General features: G+C 43.7%; 1 protein-coding gene across 1 annotated transcript; it reads right to left on the bottom strand.

Moving 5' to 3' along the window:
• Positions 1-4,816: 4,816 nt before the first annotated feature.
• Positions 4,817-10,279, bottom strand: LOC114163463. The gene is made up of 9 exons (XM_028047773.1): positions 9,395-10,279; positions 9,074-9,217; positions 8,867-9,031; positions 8,543-8,740; positions 8,191-8,357; positions 8,010-8,145; positions 6,900-6,977; positions 6,008-6,430; positions 4,817-4,939 (listed from the first exon to the last, which is right to left on the bottom strand). The coding sequence occupies exons 1-9, from the start codon at positions 10,277-10,279 to the stop codon at positions 4,817-4,819; spliced, it is 2,319 nt and encodes a 772-aa protein (XP_027903574.1).
• Positions 10,280-11,401: the final 1,122 nt, after the last annotated feature.

Raw genomic sequence — 11,401 nt, 5'->3', positions numbered from 1 at the left:
CTTGCAACGTGTCGCAACCGGAATCGTGACAGGAAGGCAAACCGAAAAAAAAAAATGGGTTTTAAAAGAGATTTGGAGTCGCCACCATAGTTATTTATGGAAAACTATGGAAAACCATAAAAATAAGACAAGTCTGCGGAAAAACCAAAGTTTTGGGTTCGGGAGTCGGTTACGCATAGGGAATGTGTTAGCAGCGCCCGCCCAAGGGCGGTACCCTTAATTAAACATGCAAAGTTGATGTGGTTTTCAAAATATTAATTTTCCCCAAAAATAAAGAGACAAAGATGCTAAAATGAAACAAAAATATGTTTTTAATTTTTTGGGCCCGACAAGGATTGACCTTGGTCCTACGTATTCTCATTTCAAATGAGAAATTAGGGTTACGTAGTTCTTTAAAAGATATTTGGAAAACAATTGAGAAAATGATTTGATTTTTTTGGAGGTGAACCTGACAAGGACTGGCCTTGCTCCTACGTATCTCACAGTGGAGAATCAAGGATCACGTAGTTCTTAAAGAAAATATTTGTTGGAAAATGTTGATATTTGTATTTTTAAAATTTTTGTATTTTTTGATGTTTTTGAGATTATTTGAAAAAACATGTGTCATACGATGCGAGCGATCGGACAAACACTAAAATATAAAGAAAACCATTTTTGGTATTTTGAAAATGAGTGTCACACGGTGCGGATGACCGAACAGACACAATAAAACAAAAGAGAACATCTTTCGTTTTTTAGATTTTTCTATTTTTTGTAGTTTTTTATAATTTAAAATATTTTCATTTTCTCTTTTTTAAGAAAAGAAAAAAAAATAATAGCAAAAAAGATAAAAGTAAAAAAAAACAACAATAGTAAGGTGCATGAGTAATGTGGGAGGTGCAGCGAGTAATGCATAAACACATGCCCAAAAATGAGAAACAAATACATAGGGGGTGCGAGTTATCAGATTTGGGAGGTGCACGTAGTAAATAGGCGGGGTGCGTGAAGTAAATGTGAGGGTGCATGAAGTAAACATGAAACAAGTGTGGTAGGGGTGCGAGGTTAGTAAATATCAGGGGTACTCACAGCATAAAATTAAAACATGGGTGCGAGATAAAGGAAAAAAGGGGTGTACAGAGTAAAAGCTGAAGATGGAATAAAAATGTAGAAGAGGTGTAAGCAATGAAAATTAGGGTGCAGTCAGTAAATGAGGACCAAAAACACAAAGTAATTCAATTTTGCAAATAGGGAGATACAAATATCAAGATGTGAGGTGCACAGAACAAACAAGGGTGTGGTCCAATTTCTAGTTAAACTAAACCTAATTTAAACTAAAGCTTCTCCTTCACACAACCTCCTTCTACATCCGCGCAAGCCCCAATGGCTCCAGCATCAGATGCCACCACCGCACGTCCAACTACCGGCGAGAGATGCAACCGCCGTCGCCGGCGAGACATGCCGCCGTCGCCGGTGAGAACCCATCTTTCCGAAACGCTTGCCTTCTCGTTTCTTCTCCCGCGCGTGAGATAGGCTAGGTTCTAGAGTTGTGTCGTCGCACACCACGCCGCTGTCATTGCTTCGGCCTCGCATTTGTCAACCTAGACAGTCGCGATCTAGACTGCTGTCGCAACACCATCGCTGTTTACGGAAAGCACTGCCAGAAATCCAGTTGCCGCGAGGTTCCCCTTTTCCACGCCATTCAAATCTAATCCCAAATCACGTGCAAGAGACGTGAATATTTGGTGTTGGAATGGGGTTCTAGTTTTTATGTAGGTGCGAGATGAAGATGGTGATGGGTTGTTGGTTTGGTGTTCGCGTTAGGTGCGGCGGGAAGGTGGTAAGGTGGTGATAAATTTTTTTTTGGTGTATTAATGATGCGAACTGTGTTAGGATGATGGATCAAAGAATGATGAGGATCTGTTTGGTTATATGCTTATGAATGATGGTGAAACAAAAAGGATGATGGGGTGGTGGATTCTGGCTAATAAATAACAGACTTACTATGCTCACCTCAAATCATCTCCAATTCATATATTCATGAACATTAATATTAAGTCACAGTTCCAATACATACATTCATCATGAAAATCAATAGCAAGTCACGGTAATAGAAGCTAAGAAGGAGTTAAGAACACTTACTGTGAAAATAAAATTAATGCATTAACAACTTTGCTTCCGTTTTCAATTTTGACTCATTCTCCCCCTCTCTGATCTCTAGTGCCTTCCCCCTTTATCGTAAAAAATCCCCTTTCATGAATGTTCCTCTTTTTATTATGTAACTCTTCCCTTTGTTCTGTTCACTTTTCTCTACACCTTCCAATCTCGAAATTTGGGATAAAGGCGAGAGCAGATGTTGCTTCCTGCTCCTTCAGCCATCATGACTATGTTACAGCTCATTCCCAATACAAAAACCATGATAGCACAACAGGCATGGGTCTGATAACAGAGAGACCTTACGTTACCTCTAGCTTTCTTGCCTTTTTTTTCTTTTTGCTTTTTTATATACATATTTTTTGAAAAAGGAATACAAAAAATAAAAATAAAAAAGGTAATCAAAATATGATTAAAATCAAAATTAAAAAAAATAAAATAAAATAAAAGAAACAAGATAAAGAAAGCAAGATTAAATCAAATAAAACAAAGTAGGAATATATCAATACTCAAATCAATGTTCATTAGTCTTTTGTTTTTTTTTATTTCCTCCTCTTCTTGATTATTTTTTGTGAAAACAAAATTATTATTTTTTTACCCGGACAAAATTGGGTGTTGACACAACGTATTGCGTCGGCTCCCCCCGATATCAACATCCGAGCTTGAAACGCTTTTAGATGTAATTCAGGATCAGAGTTCCCCGTAAAGGGTGTGATCTTTGGGATCACAAAATTCTGGGGAATCGGCTCCTCCATAATTTCATTTGACAAAGGATGGGCTTCATTAACCTCAGGATTTAGACGACTGGAATATCGATAGCCAATCCTGGTGGCATCCAGTCTGTTTTGCATCTCCTTATTTGCCTTCCTCAACTATTCCTGTTGTTGGAGAGCATCTTCCAGCTTTCGATGTGTTTCCTCTGCTTCCTTGCGAAGTCGTTCTCTTTCCCCCAGGGCCTCCTCCCCGAAGGAGCTGAAGGTCTTCTTCAGCTTTCTTACGAGCTTCCTCTCTCTCCTTTTCTAATTGAGCTTGATCGGCCTCGGCTTTCAATTTGATTTCCTCATTTTGTCGTTTTAACTCCATAATGCTTTGCATTATCTGTTGCCGGGTAGGTCCTTCTCGCGTTGTATTTCTGTTTCTATTCATTATTGTTGCTTCCAGAAACTTGTGCCCTTTCTACTCGTTCTTTATTGAAGTGGAGTCAGGATCGAGTTTTACCGAACCCCACAGTGAGCGCCAATGTTCCGGTCAAGAAAAATACTAGATAATTCTTAACCAAAAACAAAAAGAAAGAAATATTTTTAACCCTAGCTTAAGACTTGCTTAGGTCAAAAACCATCTGTCCCTTGACCATGAGAGCAAAATTTGTATTTATAGAATAATCAGTTACAAATATTGGATTTTGTAGATAATACGTAACAAAATAAAATTATCTTTTGCCCTAAAATATCTCCCAAAATAATAACTAAAACCTCCCCCTGAAAACCACTCAATATATTTAAAAAATAACCTCCTAAGTATTCTAAAAATCAAATCCCCCAAATATCGGACACTGATTATCTTTCAATTTTCTACAAACGCCTCGGACTCGCACCGATCTCCTCATGTATTCGTCATCTCGCCTTTATACCGAACCCCTTTAACCATCACCTCGTCCCATGACTAAAGTTACTTTCTCGATGCCTCGGCATAATGACGAAATGTTATTCCCAGACAGGTACAATATATATATATATATATATATATATATATATATATAATATATATATATATATATATATATATATATATATATATATATATATATATAAAGCTGTCAAAATGGATAACCCGACTCGGTCTGGCTCGACCCACACGGGTTAGTCACTTACTAAGCTAACCCAACCCAACTGATTTATTAGCGAGTCAAAAAAATTCGAACCCGACCCGACCACCATCGGTTGGCTCACCGACTCACTTAATTAAAAGAATACAATTTCTTTTCTTCAATCTCAAATAAACTAAATTATAATTCTAATTAAAATCTAAATAAACTTCAATAGAGTCCAAATGCAATCCAAAAGGATGTTAAACTCCAACTACAAACCAAAATCACAAAAATACCAATGTGTTGGCTAAAAAAAAACCTAACCTGACTCAAATGCAAAACTCAACTTAATAAAAAAGCACTTGTGTAATCCTTTATTTTCGGGTTGGTGAGTCAATCCAACTCATAACGAGTTTAACTTGGGTGAACCGAGTTTTAGGTGACCCGGGTCAAAAATTAACCCGTATTAAAATTTATAGAAAAATTTCAACCCAACCTGACCTAAACTTATGGTGGATTGAATTGACTTATAGATTCTAACTCAGTTTAATATATATATATATATATATATATATATATATATATATATATATATATATATATATATATATATATATAATCAACATATGAGTAATGATAGATAATCAATGAAAAATCATTAATTATATCCTAATTACTTTTTTTTCATAAATCACCAAACTTTTATTATAAGAAATTCAATATAACGCAATTAAAGGAATTTATAACACAATTAAAGGAAAATGTTACATGATTATAATATAACAGCGCAGTTCAGGAATTTAAACATAAGACCTTACAACTAAGGCACACCACGATGCCTCCAAAAACGAATAACGGTATGACTAAAAGTTTACAATTTCAATAACGAGGAATATAGGGGTCGTAGCCATAAATAAAAGCCCAAAGGAAACCAAAGCCCAATTCACGCGGACTATGCAGCGGAATTACCATCTCCCTGTTGTCCACGGGTGTTCCTCGTCTCTGTTCACACCAACAAGTTGGTGATCATCGCAAATAAGAGTACCACACAACAGGAGCACACAACAACAAAAGTAGGGTAAGCTAGTGCATAAAATCACATCATCAATGAAGTCAGATACATATCCACAATCCATCATACGTACATCACACAAGAATGTTACGACCTTTCAAACAATACACTACGACTCGACTCATCTGGATACATATAACTTGGTCGGATTAAGCGGATGCTTGCACTTGTGGTGGATACCTCTGCTCACCCCCGAGCTGCTCACCCCCGAGCTAAGTGTTACAAGTGTTGCAATGAATCGATTTCCCTCACCACAAGGTTAGCCCTTAATGAGTTTCAGGCCTCCTGTTACCCTCACCACAGGGGTTAGTCCGCTCTAAGTGAGACTAACTGACCCCTTAGAGTGTCAGGATGCAATCCTTACCTAGTTATATAGATGGGGCACCACCATGGACACCCACTAACAGGGGCCATGGAATTACTTCCCGACCACTGAAGCGCGACCCTGAAGGTCTCACTTAGAGACCCCAAGGAATTATGCACTGACACAAAACAACCAAAATCACACAGCCAAAGAATATTCACCATGCAGAGATATACCTTAATCGTATCAGCCTTTAAAGCCAGAGCCTTTCATGTTCCAGGCCCAACCCATTTCAACTCATCATACACCATTCATGCTCATAGGATCTCAACTCATCTCGTTTTCATGTCACTTTAACAATAACCAACTCACTTAGTACACATGCCAACTTTCATACCAGACCCATCATCTACAATTCGTGTTTCTTGCCAAGCATGCGTAATACTCCATTACATACATATTTCTCATCATATAACTCATACTCAACAAACATCAATCATCCAAGAATAAGCAAACAACCAAACAGAGTACTGTCTCGCCCAACCCCTCGCTTAGGGTGAAGGGTCGCGCTCAAGCGAGACGTGCTCGCTCAGGCGAGCCCCCCTTCGCCTAGGCGAGGGCTCGAGGAAGCATGTAGAGAACATCACGGGATCTCGCTTAGGCGAGACCCCTCTCGCGTGGGCGAGGCGTTTACTCGCTTAAAAATTTGAGCGGGCCGCCTGGGCGACCTTTCGCGCATTTGGGATTTGGGCGAGTCCTTGCTCATCTCGCCTAGGCGAAACTGACTCGCTTGGGCGAGATTTGCAGGTCTCGCCGCTGTTCTCCTGAAGAAGTCCCTCACACCAGCCAAACAACAAATTTTAACAACAGATTCAACCACAGATTCATGTACCCAAACCAGTATATCATCATACCAAACGTGCAAACTCAAAATGACAATCAAACCACAAGAAAACATGGCATAAGAGAAGGTTTTAGCTTCCCTACCTGGAAATGGGTTTGTACGGGACTCCGACACGGAGTCAAGGAGCACAGCAGCTCCAGGACCCGACTCGCAAACTGGAACAGCGGTTAAACGAGTTAATACAGAGTTTCCCACTGTGGCTACGAAACTATACTAGACAGAGGCGATAGGGTGAGAGAGTACTTACGTGAGCAAAACAATGGCCAAGCCAAACGTGAATCTGAAGAACGTTGGAACCTAGAAGAAGTAAAGGCGGTTGCAGCTCAAGGCAAGGACAAAAGCTTTTTCTGAAAATGGTAAGGAACGTTAGGTTTAGGGTAGACCTAAGGACTTTATCTGTTGGGCTGGCCTTAGGCCCACTTACAAGGGCATTCCACTATCTTTAGAGCAGAAAGAATTAAAACATATTTAAAGGGGTCTTACAATCCCTCCAACAACAAAAAATTTCGTCCTCGAAAATAGAGACTCACCAGGTAAACAAATGTGGATGTGATTTTCTCATGTCCTCTTCCAACTCCCAAGTCGAGTCACCCGTCCTCCGATCCCAGATGACTTTAACAAGACTGACGGTGTTTCCACGACGTTCCTCAACCTTGCTATCCTCAAGAGCGATGGGTGGTACTTCCACGGTGAGGTCTTCCTTGATCTGTATATCTTCGGCTTCTAACACATGAGCTGGGTCAAACACGTACTTCCTCAGCTGTGAGACGTGAAACATTGGGTGAAGGTTTGCCAACTCTGGGGGTAAGGCTATCTCATAAGCCACTGGCCCAATCCTCCTCGTGATCTGATATCGGCCAAGGAATTTAGGAGAAAGTTTTCTTGAGCGGAGAGCCCTTCCCACGCTAGTGGTTCGGGTCACCCTCAAGAACACATGATCGCCGGCTGCAAACTCCAAGGGTCTCCTCCTACGGTCTGCATAGGCCTTCTGCCTACTCTGAGAAGCCTGCATCCTGTTCCTCACCATCTCGGTGGTCTGCTCTAACAACTCTGGTCCAACCAACACTGCCTCCCCATCCTGATACCAACAGAGAGGAGTCCTACACCTCCTACCGTAAAGAGCCTCGTATGGCACCATGCCAATGCTCGCATGAAAGCTGTTGTTGTAGATAAACTCGATCAAGGGCAACACCTCATCCCAAGCCCCCAGATGATCAAATATGCAAGTCCTCAACAAATCCTCTAACGACTGGATCGTCCTCTCAGACTGGCCATCGGTCTGAGGGTGATAAGCTGAACTCATGGTGAGCTTGCTACCCATAGCACTCTGTAACGTCTGCCAAAACCGGGATGTGAACTGCGGGTCTCTGTCGGAAACTATGCTCGAGGGCACCCCATGAAGTCTTATTATCTCCTTAATGTACAACTGAGCCAGTTTGGCCATAGACATCCTCAAGTTCATCGCCAAGAAGTGTGCACTCTTGGTCAGTCGATCTACTATCACCCAGATGGCATCATGTCCCCTAAATGTTCGTGGCAAATGGGTCACAAAGTCCATCGAGATGCTGTCCCATTTCCACACCAGTACCTCCAACGACTGTAGAATGCCACCGGGTCTCTGATGCTCCACCTTCGCCTTCTGACACGTTAAACAAGCTGATACAAACTGAGCCACATCTTTCTTCATACCCTGCCACCAGAAAGTCTCCTTGAGGTCCTGATACATCTTAGTCATGCCAGGATGCAAGCTAAAATGACTTTTGTGTCCTTCCTCAAGGATCAACTTCCTTACCTCTGCATCATTAGGTACATAGATCCTGTCCTGAAATCTCAGTATACCATCATCACTCACGGCAAAGTCTCTAACCTCGTCCGACCCAAGCTGTTCCCTGACTCTGTTCAGACTGGCATCCAGCAACTGCCTCTCTCTGATCGAGTCCAAGAAGTCACTAGATATAGTAAGGGTACTACACCTAATGGACTCGGACCCCAATTCCACCTGTATCTTCATGTCCCTGAACTTCTCTAGTAGTTCTACCTCTTTTATCATGAGATGTGCCGTGTGTACCGTCTTCTTACTCAGAGCATCTGCCACTACATTTGCCTTTCCTGGATGATATAGAAGCTCGAAGTCATAATCCTTCAAGAATTCCATCCATCTTCTCTGTCTCATGTTCAGCTCCTTTTGGTCAAACAAATATTTGAGGCTCTTATGATCGCTGAACACTCGAAACTAAGCACCATAAAGATAGTGCCTCCAGATTTTCAAGGCAAAACTATAGCCGCCAACTCCAGGTCATGAGTGAGATAGTTGCGCTCATGCACCTTAAGCTGTCTCGAGGCATACGCCACCGCCTTCTTTTCTTGCATCAAAACACAACCAAGTCCAAGATGAGAGGCGTCACAAAAGACCTCAAAAGGCTTCCCCATGTCTGGGATCACTAGTATCGGGGCACTGGTCAGTCTCCTCTTCAGTTCCTGGAAACTCTCCTCACACTTATCCGTCCAAGTGAAGGGTTGGTCCTTCCGGGTAAGCAAGGTCAAAGGTGCCACTATCTTGGAGAATCCCTCTATGAACCTCCTATAGTAGCCTGCTAACCCCACAAAGCTCCTAATCTCTGTGGCCGACTTAGGGCTTTCCCACTTTACCACTGCCTCGACCTTTGCGGGGTCCACTACAATGCCTCGTGCAGATATCACATGCCCTAAGAACTGCACTTCATCCATCCAAAATTCGCACTTGGACAGCTTGGCATACAACTGTTTTTCTCTCAGAACACTACGCACCATCCTCAGGTGTTCCTCATGCTCCTCCTGAGTCTTAGAATAGATAAGGATGTCATCTATGAAGACTACGACAAACTTATCTAAGAAGGGTCTGAAAATCCGGTTCATGTAGTCTATGAACACTGCGGGAGCATTGGTCACACCAAAAGGCATAACCACGTACTCATAGTGTCCATACCGGGATCGGAAGGCCGTCTTCTGCACATCATCGGCCTTCACCAAAATCTGATGTTAACCTGATCGTAGATCTATCTTCGAGAACACTGATGACCCATGTAGCTGATCCATCAAGTCATCAATCCTCGGGAGTGGGTATTTATTCTTGATAGTCATCTTGTTTAATTGCCTGTAGTCCACACACAGACGTGAACTCCCATCTTTCTTCTTTACTAACAACACTAGTGCTCCCCACGACGAAGTACTGGGTCGAATAAACTGCTTCTCCATCAGCTCTTCTATCTGTTTCTTGAGTTCCACTAACTCTGTCGGAGCCATGCGATATGGAGCCATTGATACTGGACCCGTCCCTGGTACCAGGTCAATAGAGAACTCCACTTCTCTACTGGGAGGCAACCCTGGTACTTCATCCGGAAATACGTCTTCAAACTCATGCACCACAGGTATGATTGATGGTCTCTCTCCCTCTCCCACCTCTATACGGGCGAAGATTATGAAGCACTGCGCGCCACTCTGAATCTCCCTCACCGCCCCCTGAGGGGACACCAACTCGAGCTCCTCTGAATCGGGAAACAACAACCTCTTCTCCCGACAGTCTATAAGGACGCGATTGGCAGATAGCCAATCCATCCCTAAGATCACTTCCAAGTCTTGCAAAGGCAGGCAGATTAGATTCACCTTGTACCTGCGTCCCTCTATCTCCACTGGACACCTAACACACAAAGACGACGTCGTGACCAATCCCGACGCCGGAGTAGACACCGCAAGCTCGCACTGTAGCTCGCATACTGACAAACCCAGACGTTTCACACAACTATCTGACACAAAGGAGTGTGTCGCTCCAGAGTCATACAACACACAGCAAGACACACCAGCTATCAAGCAGCAACCCATAACCAAGTTACCTGAACCAGTCGCCTCTGCTCCTGTCATAGCATACACCCTGCCTGTTGCCTGAGGCCTGTTGCCTCTGTCCCTCCTCTGATGCTGATGGGGAGTCTGAGCTGGAGGGCGTGTTGCTGCCCTAGCAAGGTTGGGACAGTCCTTCCCAAAGTGGCCCTCCTTGCCATAGTTGTTGCACCGACGGTAACCCTCCATACACGGGCAGGCACTCCTTAGATGAGGGCCCCCACATATGTAGCACTGCACTTGACCCTGCTGGGGAGGAAGACCCCTAGACCCCTGAGGTTGATGAGGAGGTCTGTCATACGGTCTCCTCCACTCGTCATGTTTGGGCTTGGACCCAGATGGTCCACAAATCCTCTAAGGCTACTGAGGCCGCTGACCCTCTACCTCATTCTTCATCTTCTCCATTACCCTGACCTTCTCCACCAGAGCGGCAAAATCCTTGATGGACAAGGGTGCCACCATCAAGCGAATGTTGTCGCGGAGTCCATTCTCGAACTTGCGACATCTCCACTCCTCATCGAGTGGCAAGGTGTAGAAACGACTGAGATGCTTGAACTTCTCAGCATAATCAACTACTGACTTCCCTCCCTGTATGAGCTGGAGGAATTCCACCTCCTTGGTGTATCTGACGCTGTCAAGGAAATACTCTTAGAGGAACTTTCCTCGGAAGGCCTCCCAAGTGACTGGCTCTCCCCTCTCCTCCATGATAGATTTGGTGCTGGTCTACCAATGTTCGGCCTCCCCGGTGAGCATGTACACGGTGAAAGCCAACCTGTTCTCCGCTGGACATGTTTTTGCATCAAAGATCCTCTCCAGGTCCTTCAGCCACTGATCTGCTGTGTCAGGGCTCGTCTTCCCGTTGAACTTCACGGGATGGTGTTTCAGGAAGTCTTCCAGACTCCACTCCCTGACCGGTGGTCGTGGCTCAGGGCCAAACACAGGGGCAGCCGCCCTGTTCTCTTCCAGCTGGCGGAGGGCCTCCATAGGCTGCCGATGAGCATCCTCGGCAGCCACCCTTGCAGCTTCCATCTGCTGCATCAGCAACTGCTGCTGCTCTAGCGACGCTACCTGTCGCTGCATTGATGCCTCGTGTTGCTGCATCATCGCTGTACTTTGCTGCGTCATGGCAGCTATCATCGCCTCGATAGCCCTGGCAATATCGGGTACGTCACCCTGGGACGATTGCGAAGTCCTATGAGGGGGTGCCATAGTCCACTGGCACACAGAAAATCACTTGGTTAGGCTTGATAAAGGCAAGAATTTTAACTAAGCACTTAGAGACACACAGAGAAAGCTAAGCGGACAACCCAA

This window comes from Vigna unguiculata, chromosome 9 (assembly GCF_004118075.2).
Source record: "Vigna unguiculata cultivar IT97K-499-35 chromosome 9, ASM411807v1, whole genome shotgun sequence".
NCBI lineage: Eukaryota > Viridiplantae > Streptophyta > Magnoliopsida > Fabales > Fabaceae > Vigna > Vigna unguiculata.
This window is presented reverse-complemented; position numbering and strand designations above follow the sequence as displayed.

Bases quoted from the DNA above. Each gene is read 5' to 3' on its own strand.
- LOC114163463 (XM_028047773.1), bottom strand. From the start codon at position 10,279: ATGGAGGGTTACCGTCGGTGCAACAACTATGGCAAGGAGGGCCACTTT. The intron at 9,218-9,394 runs GTAAAGAAGAAA...ATTTTGGTGAAG, and splicing joins GGGGAGCACTAGTGTTGTTA to GCCGATGATGTGCAGAAGAC. The intron at 6,978-8,009 runs GTAAGGAAGTTG...CACGTCTCACAG, and splicing joins ATGTACCTAATGATGCAGAG to CTGAGGAAGTACGTGTTTGA.